This window comes from Cervus canadensis, chromosome 31, assembly GCF_019320065.1.
Source record: "Cervus canadensis isolate Bull #8, Minnesota chromosome 31, ASM1932006v1, whole genome shotgun sequence".
NCBI lineage: Eukaryota > Metazoa > Chordata > Mammalia > Artiodactyla > Cervidae > Cervus > Cervus canadensis.
In genome coordinates, this window is record NC_057416.1 from 13,956,934 (window position 1) to 13,971,733 (window position 14,800).

The following is a 14,800-nucleotide window of genomic DNA, read 5'->3' on the forward strand; positions in this document are numbered from 1 at the left end:
AGTCCGCCGCTATGAACGAGCCATCTCCCCCGACAGCGTTATGGGAAGAGGATGACTAAAGACACACCGAATGAAAACCCCCAGAACCACCCACCGCAGCGATGCCTCCTGCAACGTCGCTTCCCCGTGAGAATTTGAGTTTTCAAGAACACCTGTGCCGTTCACACCATGACTTTCTTCTCTGAAAGACAGCAGGACCGCTGCTGCCGGGAACGGGTTGGAGCCGGCAGGGAGGACACGCAGGGAGGAGCCTGGGGCTGAGCGCGCCCCATGCATCGCGCATGCTCATCCGAGGCCGCCCCGAATGCGACAGCTGACATGAAAAACGGAGGCGTCACTCAACTCGCTTGAAATGCAGAAATATTTATTTTGGTTTCCTTCATTGTTTTTGGAAATTCTGTTTTGGTTTATAAAACATAGAAAGAGCCGACACTTAAAGCAAACATTCAAAACCCCGATGTGACAAATTACTGACTTCTTGGGCAATTAAGAGTACTCGTATGAAGTTAGGCTACCAAATAGTGTTATAACAACGACAGCTCTTTAGGGCAAACCCCGTTGTGCTTGTATGATACAGGTACTCCTCTATCCCAAAACAACTGCTTTCAGTGTACAAATGAAAACTAAGTTCAGTCACATGTGGCAAAGACTTGCAGTAAAGTGAAATGCTGCTAATTTCCCAAATTAACTTCAAAAAAAAAAAAAAAACCTTGAGAATCTAATCCCAGGAAATGAGTTCTCCAGATTCCTATGTCCTAGAATTTTGGCTTGTCAAATATATTTCATAGAAATCAAGTAGCATTATGATAGAAGAGCATTTATTTATCACCATCCATTTCAATAAGTACCCAAGTGTATCTACTCCCTTAATATTTTCAAAGACATGCCTGGCCTGAGAGTTTATATTCTGGGGGGGGGGCGGTGGGGTGGGGTGGGGAAAGCCACTTGATCACAACATACTCTTTTTGATATGAAAACCACATTAAAATCCATCAGAGACAGAGTGACCGGTTCGTCAAAGGTAAAGTGGACAGTTAGGCGTCACAGTTGAACATGGTTGATCCAGGTAACTGTTTCCTTGTTGAAATGCTTGTTTTCACTGCAGAGTCTAAGGCAGATTTTCCTTTTTCTTTTTCATAACCCCTGGGAGGCAACAGATGGAGGAAATCAGGAAGTTGTGTCTGGAGAAGAGGGTCGGAGAATATTCTGCTCTGTGGGCACCAGAATCCATCCTCTCTGGTGAGCGGCCGTCCATCCAGGATTCGATACCTGAGCTGTTCTGAGCTGAGTCTGCCCTTTGCTTCACGGAGAACCTCTGCTCCGACAGGAAGGACAGGGGTTAATCAGAAGGTTCGTGAGGGTGAGTGTGACACACGGAAGGGAGGGTGGCAGGGATTAAAAAACAAAAACCAAAACCTCTGGTCCTCTTGCGACCTCCTGCAGGCGAGACAGGTCTTGCTTGTCGGGGACGGTGGTTCCCTCCAGTGCACGGGACTCTGAGCAGCAGAAATCTGCAGAATTTGCAGCGAGGAGCAGACATCTCAGAAAGAGCAAAGTCCTAACCCTTTGGTTAGCAGATCAGGGAGACAAAGTGTTCACCCGCCTTTGTAACTGAGGAATTGGTAAAGAACTTAGCACGTTTGCAGTTTCTCCTCTATGATTTTTTAAGGCTCGTTTTGGAAATTGTGGATCACCGTGGACACAGTCTGCGATGTGAGGGGGCTGTAAGGCAGTGTTCCGTTCCCTCCAGGCTCCTATGACGAGAATCTGGACGCGCGAGGCACCCGAGGAGGATGCGCCTTCCCATCCTGCCGTTGTCAAACTCCCCTCCACTTCCTCCCTCGCGTTAGACTTTGATGGTGGAGTAAAGCTCATCGATCTGTGACCTGAAGTAATTCCGAAGCTCTGGCCTTTTAGCCTTCATGGTTGGGGTCAGAAGGCCATTGTCAATAGAGAAGAGTTCAGGGTGGAGATAGATGCCTTTGACCTGTAAAGAGACCAGGAAGTCAAAGGAGGCAAGGAGGACAGATGCTTCTGAAGGGATGAAGACCCTTCTGGGCCATTCCAGCCAGCTTCACAGGCCAGGCCCAGCTGCGCCGTCTCAACACAGGGCAGACAGCAGCCCGATGTCAGGACAGAATGGGGACCGCAGCCGCCTCCCCCCCAACCCCCCCAGAAGCGGATACACCCTCCTGGTTATAGAAATCCCTCCCCAGCCAAACCACACCACTGTCTCTTCCACACGATGTCTTTACATCACCTCATCCTCTTCTAGAACTTGTTCACAAAAAATACCCTCAAGTCAAAAACCCGTTTTTTGGGAATTCATACACTTGGATGCGAGTCTTACCTGTTCAAATGGTTTTAGGCCAGACTCCTTCCCGAGCCTCACCATGTCTTCTAGAATAGCTTTTTTGACATCCTAATAAGGTAAGAAAAACAAGATCCTTATTCCCGTGGTGGGTTCAGGGGCCGCAGGGGGCAGGGGTCCCTGTACTTTGCACTTAATGCAAAGAGAAGCTCAGGAGGACAGCTGCACACTTTGGAACCTACCTTATTTCTGCACAGTTCTTCAAAGGAGCCCACAATGCCTCTCTTCTGGGCCCAGGCACCTAGTGTCTCAACGTCCGGTACCACGATCGCTATGAGAAATGCCTTTAACAGAGACAAGTGAGTTACTACACAGTTTGGTCCCGATGCTCTAAAATTGTAGTTCCCTATTATCTGCTTCGTGGGTCCCTGGGAGAATCTGGGAGTTAGAGACCCTCTCTTCAGAGCATGTTACCAGCCCTGGTGTCCACAGGGCCCAGGTTAACAACTCCTGCCTCTGAAATATAGACAGCATCGGGAATTTTGCAATAAATGTTTTAAAAGAACCACTGGAAATCAAAATCTAATAAAACCCTAGTTTTTACTTATTTTTATATATACTTTTAAAAATAAAATAGGGTCAAATAAGCAAATAATGGGATAGATATCAGATAACTGCTTTATAAAAAGAGAAAAAGAAAATATATACAGATTCACTTTACAAAGAACTCTAGCACCTCATTCTTTACAATTGAGTGACAATGAAATGAAATAAAAATCAAAGGCATAGTAAGATTCCAGGTCTAAGAAGATGCAGTGCATTCTCGAAGAAAGATAGGTGTATTTTCTTATAAGAAAATATTCTGCCACAATTATTTGAAAATTTCAAGATTTGTAGAAATATTTTTAAATTTATTTAAATAGGAGGATAATTACTTTATAATATTGTGATGCTTTTTGCAATGAATATGAACCAGCTCTAGGCATACATGTGTCCCCTCTAATTTGTAGAAATATTAACCTCAGAAAACTAGAACTCATTCTCTTCCTTTCCACCATCTGTCCAGAATTTTGGCAAATGAGGTTCCATTGCAATACTGACATTGGTTTTCAATTTTAAGAAATACTGGCTTCCAAACCATCATTTGCCCAAGAATGATGCAGAAGGTATACCATAAATAAGTTAGGTTTAATATGTCTGAAAATTCTAAGCTTTCTTATAACCCATATATCAATATTTCTCCTCATAATTAAATTAGAAGCTTATTTTACCTGTCCCCCAGTATTTTTACACCACTTCCCTTGGTAGAGCAGACTAAGAACTGCCAAGAGTAAGAGGCACAAATTTCTAGTTACAAAATAGATGGGGGGATAAAACAGAAAAAAAGAAAAGAAATGCCAAGCAGCAAAATCCAATAACGTGTCGATTATGTTCTAGCAAGTCCAGCATCAAAGTCAGAGAGTCAGAAAGTCAATTCACACACGTGGCAAACTTCCCATTACACTGAAAGTACCTGGACGTCTTAGAATACTGTGATGCTTTTTGCAATGAATATGAACCAGCTATAGGCCAGTGTCCCACCGGCCACAGAGCTTCTGGCTCAGGCAGCACATACCTGCAGGCTTTCTCCATGGACAAACACCTGAGCGACAGGTTCACTTCGCTGGTAGATGTTTTCGATCTTCTCAGGAGCTATGTACTCCCCTTGTGCCAGTTTAAAGATGTGCTTCTTCCTGTCGATGATCTTCAAGGTGCCATTCTGTTTTGGGGTGTGGAAGGGAGGTGTGGGCTGTGAGCAGGTCCCAGGGTCTGTTTCCGCCCCCCCACCAGCAGTGGCCACGCAGGGTACTGAGCATTTCCTGTGCACTATTACTTAATCCTAATAAGGTCTGGCAGGGGCCAGCTGTTAACTCATTTTACAGAGAGACAAACTGAGGCTGACAGCGATTATGTAACCTCCCCAGGCTGAGCAGTGGGATAGAGAAGGGATGAGGGAGTTCCTCTCACTCCACTTCCTATTCCCAGCCAGCTAGAGCGTCCTGCTTGCTCCCTTCAGCTTGGTGAGCTTTACTCTGTGTAACAGGGGCCCGAGGTGGGGTCAAGGTCCTCGCGAGGAGAGGCGCGCTCATCCTCCCCAAGGTGCTCGGTGTGCAGCGGGGGCTGCAGAGGACAGCTCACGGCCCTCTGTCCCTGCTCCAGGCAGGGGCAGGAGGGGGCTGCTCTCGGCTCTCTGGGTAGGGGTTGCTGGCCACCCCCGTGATGACTGTGGGGACGCGAGAATCTCTGGGCCAGACTCAAAAACGCCAGTGGTGCCTACCTCCCCACCTCTGGTAACCCGAAGCCCCATTCCCACCCCGGGTCACTCTCTCACTTCCCAGAGTCATCTGCTGCAAAGCGCCCAGGGTTCTCTCAGCCTGCAACAGTTCTCCTCCGTTTCCAAAAGGAGCGGACTAAGGTCCAGGAAGATTAGGAGATGGGCTCCTCAGAGCCAGAGTCAGAATTAGAACGGATACTTAATCCCTCCTGAGTCTGAAAAGAGGGACTTGATTTATTTCTAAATAGCCTGGGTATTCTGAAATTTGAATTAATTTGGGGTGGGGATATTTTCCCAGGCAAAATAAAAATTAAGCACCTTAAATCGGTAAGACTTGAACAATACACAATAATAATCATTACACTAGCCATTTGAGTGCTTGCAGTGAAAATCAGTAATGACTTTAAAAACCAATGGTTGTCGCCGCAACAGCAAAAGTGGTGACACCCATGGGTGGGCTTCTTGCAACAGCGTCTTGACTCCCGAGATGGACTCTGAATTTCTCTACAGTAAACAGTTCTGAGGCTACACTCAAAGGGCTTGGCCTCAACCTGTAAACACTTACCCTGTTCTTACTGAGATGACAATGCTAAGAAACGTGTGTGTTCACAAATTCTGGCCTGTCATCCGTTCCCAGCAGCTTTTATACAGTGCCCTCCCCCCGACCCCGAAATGAACTAAGGCCTCAACTTCAAGACACAGCGCTGAAATGGGAAAAGCCAGTCACAGTGTTTCTGGATTTCAAACCAGAAGCAGCAACCAGAAAGGATGTCAGGGATGGAAACAAAACCTATGTGCTGCAGTTACAGTGAAAATGCTACAGGAGGATGCTAAACATAAGCCTGTTTCCTGCGGGAGAGGAAGGGAGGGAGAAAGAGGGGGGAGAGTCAGGGCGCCGTGGCCATGTGGGGGCTCGTCTTCCCGACAAGGGCGGGGACCACTTACTGGTAACCACTTGCCAATGTCCCCTGTGTGCAACCAGCCGTCTTTATCCAGAGCTTCTGCTGTCTTCACTGGGTCTTTCAAGTAGCCTTGAAAAACGTTTGACCCTTTCACACACACCTGAAGGAAAAAGAGGGCGAGGGAGTTGGCCATGGGGATTGGAAGAAGTGGGTGAAAGGCACAAACATCCAGCTACAAGATAAGTAAGGACCGGGGATGTCACGTACAGCGCGGCAGCTACACTTAGCGTGGCTGCGTGGGATGTATTTTCAAGTTGTTAAGAAAGGAGATCTTAAGAGTTCTCATCACAAGGGGGAAAAAAAAATCACTTTTCTTCTTTTTGTTACTGGTATGAGATGATGGATGGTTACGAAACCCACGGCCGTGATCATTTCACAATATATGTGAGTCAATTCTATCTCAGTAAGACGGGAGGGGGAAGAAAAGATGATCTGTTAAGAGCACTGACTGGGACTTCTCCAGAGAAAACTGTGTCTGTGAGTGTGTGTGTCTGTTTGTCTGTGTCTGTGTGTGTGTCTCCCTCAACCTTTAGCCAGACTCTGAATGCCAGGATCCAGAGGGAGCCACCACTGACGTCGTGCTGGTACCTCCAATGCCCCCAGTTCCTTCCTGAATGTCTTCGGCTGCAAATCATAGGGCTCACGATCACCCTAGGTTCTGGCTCCAAGCTGCCAGAAAGCCCCAAAGGGGATGCCGTCACACAGGAGTCGGGCACACCTTCCACTAGCCGGTGGTCACTAACAGGCAGTGAGGGTGGTCAGCAGACAGGAAGCCGGGGCCAGGGACTCCGGGCCCTGAAGCCTTTCTGCCCTCCTGGGCCCCTGGCCCCATCGTGCTAGTGGTAGAAGGCGGTGCTGGTGCCCCCCACGCCCTCACCCCCTGAGACTTAGACATATGTACCTTCAGAAAGAAGTCTGTGTGACTGCAGGATCAGCAGGAATACCAAGCTTAGTGGCTTCACCTGCCACGATGCTGAGAAGTGGCTGGTTACAGAAGTGGCTGGTTACTGGAGGCGACTGCCCTGAGGGGGTGACTGTGGGGTTTTACTCACCTCGCCCTCACCCTTGGCAGCCAGGTAATTCATTTCTTCCACATCAACAAGCTTGATAATGCTGCAAGGCATTGGGGCACCAACATGGCCTGTGTATCAAATAAAAGAATGATTACTCCTAATGTGATGACCAATATCCTTAGGCCAGATTGCTTTGATCCCAAACAAGCCTTGTTCTCAGGCTGAGAACAGCTGGTGCAAACCTCTGGGTTTGACAAACACAGCCTGTCTCCCCCTGGCAAATTAGAGAGTTTATTCCCAGAAAAGAGAAAGAAATATTCAAAAGTCTCTTAGGGACCTTTCCTAAGTTTGACGCTCCGAATTACTTTTCAAAGTGTAAATGATTTGGCTGCTGATTTTAGGGTTTCTTTGAACACCTGGAAGTGGGTTTTCTAAAACTTTTATGTGGTTCCTACGATCTGATGGCCCTGCTCTCCCTCATACAGATGTAATTAATAACTGCATTCTCTGTGAGAACAAACCTTGATTGGTCAGATGGTTCTGACCAATATGGCCCTTCCCCCTAGATTATGAAAGAACATGTCTTATATGTAAATTCATTAAGACAGGACAAGACTTCTTTTTACAGCTTACTTTACTCTCCTGCAAAAGGGAGCTAGGACTGGGTTATTTTCCCAAAACAAAAAATAACAGAAATCAGATTAAGTTTTAAGAGTGTCACAAATCATTCTTCGGATGTTTTGATCATTTTAGCTTAAAGTGGTCACTATTCCAAATTCTCTAGCTGGTAAGACACCAGGGATTAAAAAATAAGTACTGTGAAAAAAGTTTATAGACCGTCAGTGCCAAGTGCAACAGAATGATGTTCCCAGAGAGAGCCTGATGTTAGAATCTGTGTCGTTAGATACTCAAACATGTAAAACGGCAAATGTACCAGGGAATTTATTGATCATGGTGTAGAGTACACTGCTGGTATGGGAGAGAGGAGGCATACAAGTCTTGGGGTCAGACCTGGGCTGGAATCCTGGCTCCGAAGCATAAAGCTATATCAATTCTTAGACTTTATGCTTCTTAGTCAACAATCAACCATTTCCTCCCAGAGGCTGACCTCACAGGCATGTTGTTGGGATGAAATGCACGGAATATGCATCCCTCAGTACCTAACACAGAACCCCATCCAGAACAGGTACTTGTGTTTATCCTCCACTGTTCTTTCCTTTCAGGAAAAAGGACTTGTGTTTATATCTGCCTGGGGTCTCAACACCAACTGCAGCACACAGTGGAAATGTGTTTAAAATTCACCAGCAAGTAATCAGGCCCCAAGCAATTCCCGGAAAGCTCTGGTGGGCCAAGCACGCTGAACCTGGCATAAAGGGCAGCATCTTCAGATGTGAGCTCCAGGGCCCATGTAACTCTGTATCGCCACCCACCCAGCCTGACAAGTCAGAGCCTCCAAATCACCACTGCGTCCCGGGAGACAGCATCCACAGGGCTCCCGGGTTCACAGGATGGTTGGCCCCAAGGCCGAATCATCGGAGACACAGCACTTGTTTAAGTTGGGTAATTAACCCAATTTCGATGTGAAGAGTAAGACCCTCGTGAGCATAGCCCCGCCCCTGTACCTGCGGTCCAGTCCCCAGCAATAGTCAGGCAGCAGCCGGCGGTGCACTCGGTCTGTCCGTAGCCTTCGTAGAACTGGGTCCCCAGGCAAAGGGGCAGAAAGAGAGGGGACAGTCACACTCCCACTGCAAGTGCTCAGTAAGTAAGCTCCTCCAGCTCAATTGGGAGCCTCAGCCCACACGTGGCGACATGCTCTATTACAGCTCGGGCATCTTCACACACACAGGAGACAATGCCGTCACAGGTCAGACTTCGCAGGATCCACCCAGGCACGCACTCGCTCTGTGGGCTCACGGCACTTGTCACCCAGTCTCTGGTGCTCCCCCCACGTGAGCCGGGGTCTCTGCGTGGTTTATGACGCATCCCCATGCCCTCACACCTGATCTAAAGGTATCTTTTGTGCCTTACCCCAGGGAAAATTACCCGTGGTGGACACAACACATATTCTGCCAGAGGTGAAAGACACATGCACGCACACCTCGTTTTATGGCGCTTTGCAGAGACTGCCTGTCTTACAGATTGAAGGTTGGTGGCAACGCTGTGTTGTCAGAGGATGGTTAGCGTTTTTTAGCAAAGAAGTATTTTTAAATTAAGGTATATACAATGCCTTGTTTTTTGGACATAATGTTACTGCACACTTAATAGACAACAGTCTGGTGTAGACAGGGCTTTTATATCTCCTGGGAGACCAAGAGTTCAGGAGACTCGCTCTACTGTGACACTGGCTTTATTGCACTACTCTGGAACTGCAGCATCTCCAAGCTGTGCATGTACTTCTTTCTCCAAGCCACCCAGGAATGACACGTCCGAAGAAAAGAAGGGGCACGTGCAGGAGAAGAAGACGGCCTTTTGGAAAGCAGCCACATGGGCGTGAGTCAGTCTGAGACCCCGAGTGGCAGGGAGCCCCTCACCTGGCAGCCCAGCGCGGCCCTCAGGAAGGTGAGCACGGTGGCGGACACGGGCGCCGCTCCTGTGATCATCAGCCTCACTTTTCCTCCTAGGCTCGACTTGGAAGGCAGGAAGAGGGGAGAGGGTGAGGGTAAGTGGCTGGAAAGCGGTGGGCTTCTCCAAGATTCCTCCTCCTTGGAACCCTGATGCCTTAGCCCACCAGCTCCTGGTCGGCAGGCTGCACAGAACTCACTCCACATGAGCATGCACAGGTGCTCCAAAAGGGGTACCCGATGACTTTGGTTCCACCCAAAAACATGCCACTCGCTCTCAACGGCTGTGGACAGCAAAGCAACACCTCGACACTCACAGGTGTTTTAAGGAATTAGAACAAGAGTGTCGTGAGTTTGTGGCAACCATCACATTTTGGGGAACACACTATTATTCCATATTATTATTATTATTCCATATTACTCCACTCTTTATCACTTATGTCTAAAAAAATAACCTCAAGAGTTCCAGAAAAGTAAAACAGGATGGAGAATCATAAAGGCTATGCTACCTGATCCCTTTTCCGCCCCGGATAGCGAAACACTGTTCAGATTTTTCTTGGACACTGAGGTTTTGCTAATGGCTTTGTCCTTAGTTTTAAGAAATGTGTCAGAAATTCTCTTTCTCTCTGACCTTCTCTTTTAAAAAGAGCTCTCACACAATAAAGGGGTAGGGGATTAAGAGGTACAAATGACTAGGTATAAAATAAGCTACAAGGATTTATTGCACAAGGATATATTGGGGGAATATAGCCAATATTTTATAACAATAAATGGAACATCATCTTTAAAAATTGTGAATCACTATATTGTATGCCTGTCACTTATATAAAATTGTACATCAAGTATTCTTCAATTAAAAAAAGGAGCCCTCACAGAAGGTTTGCAAGCCAAATTAGCTTAGGTGACAAGCAACAGTTGAGAGTCAATGTGCTACCTGTATTTTGTGGAAGATCAGTTTATCCCAGAGGCTGTTGTTTCTAATGATTCCACTGCGAAGTTCAGCCTCTTTCCTCTTGGAGGCAAAGTCCAACAGCCATCGCTTCAGCGTGGTGTTTGCTTGTCCGAAAATCTAATGAGTCAAGAGATGAGAAGGTTTCCTGATGAGCAGAATGGCAGGAATTAAAACGTCAGGTAACAACAAGTGTTGGCAAAGATATGGAGAAACTGGAACCTTCACGCCTTGCTGGCAGGGATGTAAAATGGTTCAGCTGCTTTAGAAAACAGACTGGCAGTTCCTCAATTAAACACAGAGTTAGTCATGACCCAGTAGTTCTGCTCCTGGGCACACACCTAAGATAATAAAAACACACGTCCATAGCACCCCTTGCCTGTGCGTGAACATCATAGCAGTGTTATTCACAACAGCCAAGAAGAAGAAACAACCCCGCTGACCATCAGTGGCTGGACAGACAAATAAAACATGTTGTATCCACGCAGTGGAATATTATTTGGACATTAAAAGGAACAAAGTATGGATGTAGGCTATGACATGTATGCACCTGGAAAGCATACTTAAGTGGAAGAAGCCAGTCACAAAAGAATATTCCGTGATCCCACTCATATCAAAATCCAGAATAGGGAAATTTATAGGTTTAGGAAGTAGATTCATTTTATGGGGTAGAGGGAGGTAGTGGGGTGGAGGATGATACCACATTCTTTCTGAAGTGATACAAATGTTCTAAAATGAACTTTAATGATAATTTCAGAACTCTGTGAACATACTAAAAACCTTTGAATTGCACTAAAAACACTTAAATGGGTGAATCATATGTAATGTGAATTATATCTCAATAAGGCTGCCTTATGACTTTCTTAAAAAAAAAAAAGAATCATTTAAAAAAAATGAGAAAGAAGAATATGCCTGCAATGCAGGTGACGTGGGTTCAACACCTGGGTTGGGAAGATCCCCTGGAGGACATGGCAACCCACTCCAGTATTCTTACCTGGGAAATCCCATGGACGGAGGAGCCTGGTGGGCTACGGTCCATGGGGTCGCAAAGAGTCTGACACAACGGAGTGACTAAACCACCACCACCACAAAAGATTAACAGAAGCTAAAACCTTAAGGTCTCCCTGGGAAACTGGGGAGTATTAGCTGGCAGGAAAACAAAAATGTAAAAAAATGAGAAGGTTCTCACAGATGACAAAAGCCATGCTTCAACATGAAGAGCATTAAAACTGTCCCATGCAAACCCATCGTGGAGACTGCTCCCACCACACGGGGTCCTGCCCTGGCTGTGGGCCCGTGCTCCAATAGCCCACCACCTTCTCTTGGTCCCGGGCTTGGCTTAGTCACGTCTCCCAACGTGGCTACTGAGTAGGTAGCATTTTTACACACAGGCGGAACTTTACAATTTATAAAATCATTTCGTAGTTATTATTTTCATTATTTTCATTTTTTGTTTGTTGAGTGTTAAGCCAGCTTTTCCACTCTCTTATTACGCTAGACAATAGTATGAAAGTGGAAGCATTAGTTTCTTAGTCGTGTCTGACTCTTTTGAGACCCCATAGACTGTAGCCTGCCAGGCTCCTCTCTCCATGGGATTCTCCAGGCAAGATTACTGGAGTGGGTTGCCATTTTCTCCTCCAGGGGATCTTCCTGACCCAGGGATCAAATCTGGGTCTCCAGTGTTGCAGGCAGACTCTTTACCGTCTGAGCCACCTGGGAAGCCCAATAAAATAATTTGATAGCTATTATTTTCATGTGATGTAATTAGCAACTTTATGAGATGAAGGAGGAGGTAACAGTCCATTGTAAGAGTGAGGAGACGGAGGCTCAAAGAGTTTATGGTGAAAATAAAGCAACCTCCACCTCACATCTGTATTGTGCCTTCTGATTTATAAGGCACGTTCACAGTGCTTTCTCTTATAATCCTCACCCACAGCTCTGGGAGGTAAACAGATTCTGGTTTAACAGCGGACTAAACTGCAGTCCCACGAGTCTAAGAGCAGCTGCCGTGTTCACGGAGAATTTGGGGTTCAAGATCCCACTCTCTGCCCCTGGCACTTACTCGGTCAAACATCCGGTTCAGCAGTCTGGGGACCACAGGGAAGACGGTGGGTTGAAGGGCCTTGAGATCATCCATAAGCAGCCTGATATCTCCTTGGAAAAATCCTATTTTAGCTCCATGACAGAGCATCACACACTAGAGAGGTAAACAGAAATATCTAATGTGTCATCATTGCAGTGGGGGTTACACAACACACACAGACACACAAGGCTTTGGTTTTAGCATTTCAGGCCAGTTTTCAGAAATCATAAAGTTCCTAAATGTAGGGAGCTTTCAAAACAACGTTCTTGGGATTCTCCTGGAGGTCCAGTGGTTAAGACCCTGAGCTTCCAATGCAGGGGCTGCAGGTTGGATCCCTGGTCAGGGAACTAAGATCCCACATGCCATGTGGCATGGCCAAAAATAAAACAAAATAAAAAATGAAACAGCATTCTCGTGTTTTAGGGGTCCTTGCACAACAGGGGGCTGTTGCACTACTCCTGGTCATCCTGAAGATAGAAGAGCTAGCTAATCGGCAACCAGGGAATGTGGTTTTTAGTGATGATCTTAGAGGTTCTGCTGTTTTAGCTTCAGTATTTGCCAAATGAAGGACATGGTATCAGATAACCCAAATTATTTTTAGCCTTCCAGAAAATTTAGGTCCAATTTATCCCCTAATAAAAACTTAGCTACTTGCCTACAGTTCAAGTTTTTTAAATAATGTTTGTTTATTTATTTATGGCTGAGCTGGGTCTTCGCTGCCATGCAGCTTTCCTCTAGCTGTCGTGAGTGGGGGCTTTTCTCGAGTTGTGGTGCTTGGGTTTCTCACTGCAGTGGCTTCTCTTGTTGGCGGAGCACAGGCTCAGTAGTCGCAGGGCACGGGCTTAGCTGCTCCACAGCACATGGGGTCTTCCCAGATCAGGGATCGAACCTCTGTCTCCTGCATTGGCAGGCGAATTCCTTACCACTGAGCCACCAAGAGAAGCCCCAGTCCAAGCTTTTAAAGTCTCGTTTTTCCTGTTTGTATCTAACTAAAAAAAATCTGAGTCATCAGAATACGCTGCCATTGAGACTGCACAGAGCAATCTGCCTTCCGTTATGACCTAGTGCCTGAATTTCCTCCTGTCTGATGCAAGCTGCGCTGGCAGGTAATGGGCACTTGACAACGAGTCTGCCTGTTTTAAATTTTAAAAAGAAAGAGAGATTCAAGGGATGATGCGACGGAAGCACAAACGACCTCAGGCTTGAAAGCAGAAACCACTTTAGAACGGTACACCACGGTTCATTGTTTAAAAAATTAAAGCTCAGAGGCTTTGTTCAGTGTGGACTGACTCCTGGGCACTGTGGAAACTAGGGAGGTAACTACAGTCCACTGTCAACACATTTGTGATCACTCTGTACTCGTGCAACATCTCCCGAGGCGTGCAGGAAACAGAAGTATCGGCTGGCAGATCCTTGGTCCTTTGGGAGAAGTAAATCCTCCAGGGCAACAGCTAGTCAAAGCGCAGAGTCTTTATCAGCCCCTCACCCCCCAGTACCTGTCCAGTGCCTGAAACACAGCTGGTGCTTCACGAATAGTCATTAAACGAATGAGCAGTGCTCACTGTTTCTCCCATAAGCATACAAAGCAAAACTGTCCAAGAAGGAAAAACAGATGGTTCTTGGTCAGCTTTTAAATGAGTCACACAGCTGTGTGTGAGCAGCGCAAGGAGAACTTGGCTTAAGGTCATCCACTTTGCCAAAGGCACTCAGGATACTGGTGAAAAAAAAGTGAATCTGAAGTCAACTTGTGCCTTATAGATAAGCACATTCAAAAATAAAACTTCTGGAACTTTCTTGGAAGTCTAGTAGTTAGAACTTCATGCTTCCAATGCAGGGGGCCACAGGTGTGACCCCTGGTCAGGGACCTAAGATCCCACAAGCTGCTCAGCACGTCCAAAAAAAAAAAAAAAAGAGAGAGAGAGAGAGCGACAGAGCCATCTTACAGAACTCAAGCCTCACCAGGCTTTGTAGGATGCTATTCATAAAAATTCTACATTCACAGCTCATCTTTCTGAATTCATATCTCTGTCCTTCAAAAGTTTGAGCTTCTAATTTTAAAATGAGTATTAAAGTTTAATACACGGACCCAGGAAAAAATTATACTCTTAAATAATTAGCTCAATTTCTAAAACGGGGGCTGAGCAAAGAACTGCCTACGGGGAGGATGGTATACACACTTGAACTTACCAGCAGGAGCTGCTCATACATGTGTGCAAGCGGTAAAAACGAAATGTGTATGTCACTGGCATTCAACACAAGTGCTTTCTGTAAAACACAACAACTTAGAACACAAACAAATGCGCTCGTGCAGGCAAAATAAAACCCAGTGCCTACCTCTACAACTCTCTCAAACATGTGGGCCAGAGGCAAGAAAGAGATCAAAGTGTCATCTGAGGTAGGAGTGAATACATTCTGCAAGCAAAGACACCAGCGGGCAGAAAAGCATTAGAATTTGCAGGAATTCTCCATTTATTTCAGAGCACATAATACCTCAAGGCTAAGAAGTAACAGCATTAGTTTACGTTCTGCACTTATTTCTCATTGAAAAAGGAAATGCTAAGCAATCCTTTAATAAGTTATTCAAATAGAGTGGAGGTCATTCCTAAT

General features: G+C 46.2%; 1 protein-coding gene across 7 annotated transcripts in view; it reads right to left on the bottom strand.

Annotated features, from left to right (window-relative positions):
• Positions 1-343: 343 nt before the first annotated feature.
• ACSL1 (acyl-CoA synthetase long chain family member 1) overlaps positions 344-14,800 on the bottom strand; it is a 64,197-nt gene continuing 49,740 nt past the window's right edge. For 4 of the 7 annotated variants that reach the window (XM_043454113.1, XM_043454120.1, XM_043454115.1 and 1 more), the window contains exons 11-21: positions 14,528-14,605; positions 12,173-12,307; positions 10,096-10,230; positions 9,132-9,227; positions 8,223-8,295; positions 6,640-6,728; positions 5,571-5,687; positions 3,927-4,070; positions 2,554-2,655; positions 2,351-2,422; positions 344-1,987 (exon numbers count right to left, since the gene is read on the bottom strand). In XM_043454113.1, the coding sequence (XP_043310048.1) occupies positions 1,847-1,987; positions 2,351-2,422; positions 2,554-2,655; positions 3,927-4,070; positions 5,571-5,687; positions 6,640-6,728; positions 8,223-8,295; positions 9,132-9,227; positions 10,096-10,230; positions 12,173-12,307; positions 14,528-14,605 (1,182 nt within the window). In that variant the 3' untranslated portion in view covers positions 344-1,846. Of the gene's footprint in view, positions 1,988-2,350; positions 2,423-2,553; positions 2,656-3,926; positions 4,071-5,570; positions 5,688-6,639; positions 6,729-8,222; positions 8,296-9,131; positions 9,228-10,095; positions 10,231-12,172; positions 12,308-14,380; positions 14,459-14,527; positions 14,606-14,800 lie in introns of all 7 variants that reach the window. The other 3 variants (XM_043454117.1, XM_043454118.1, XM_043454119.1) reach the window with 1 other exon arrangement.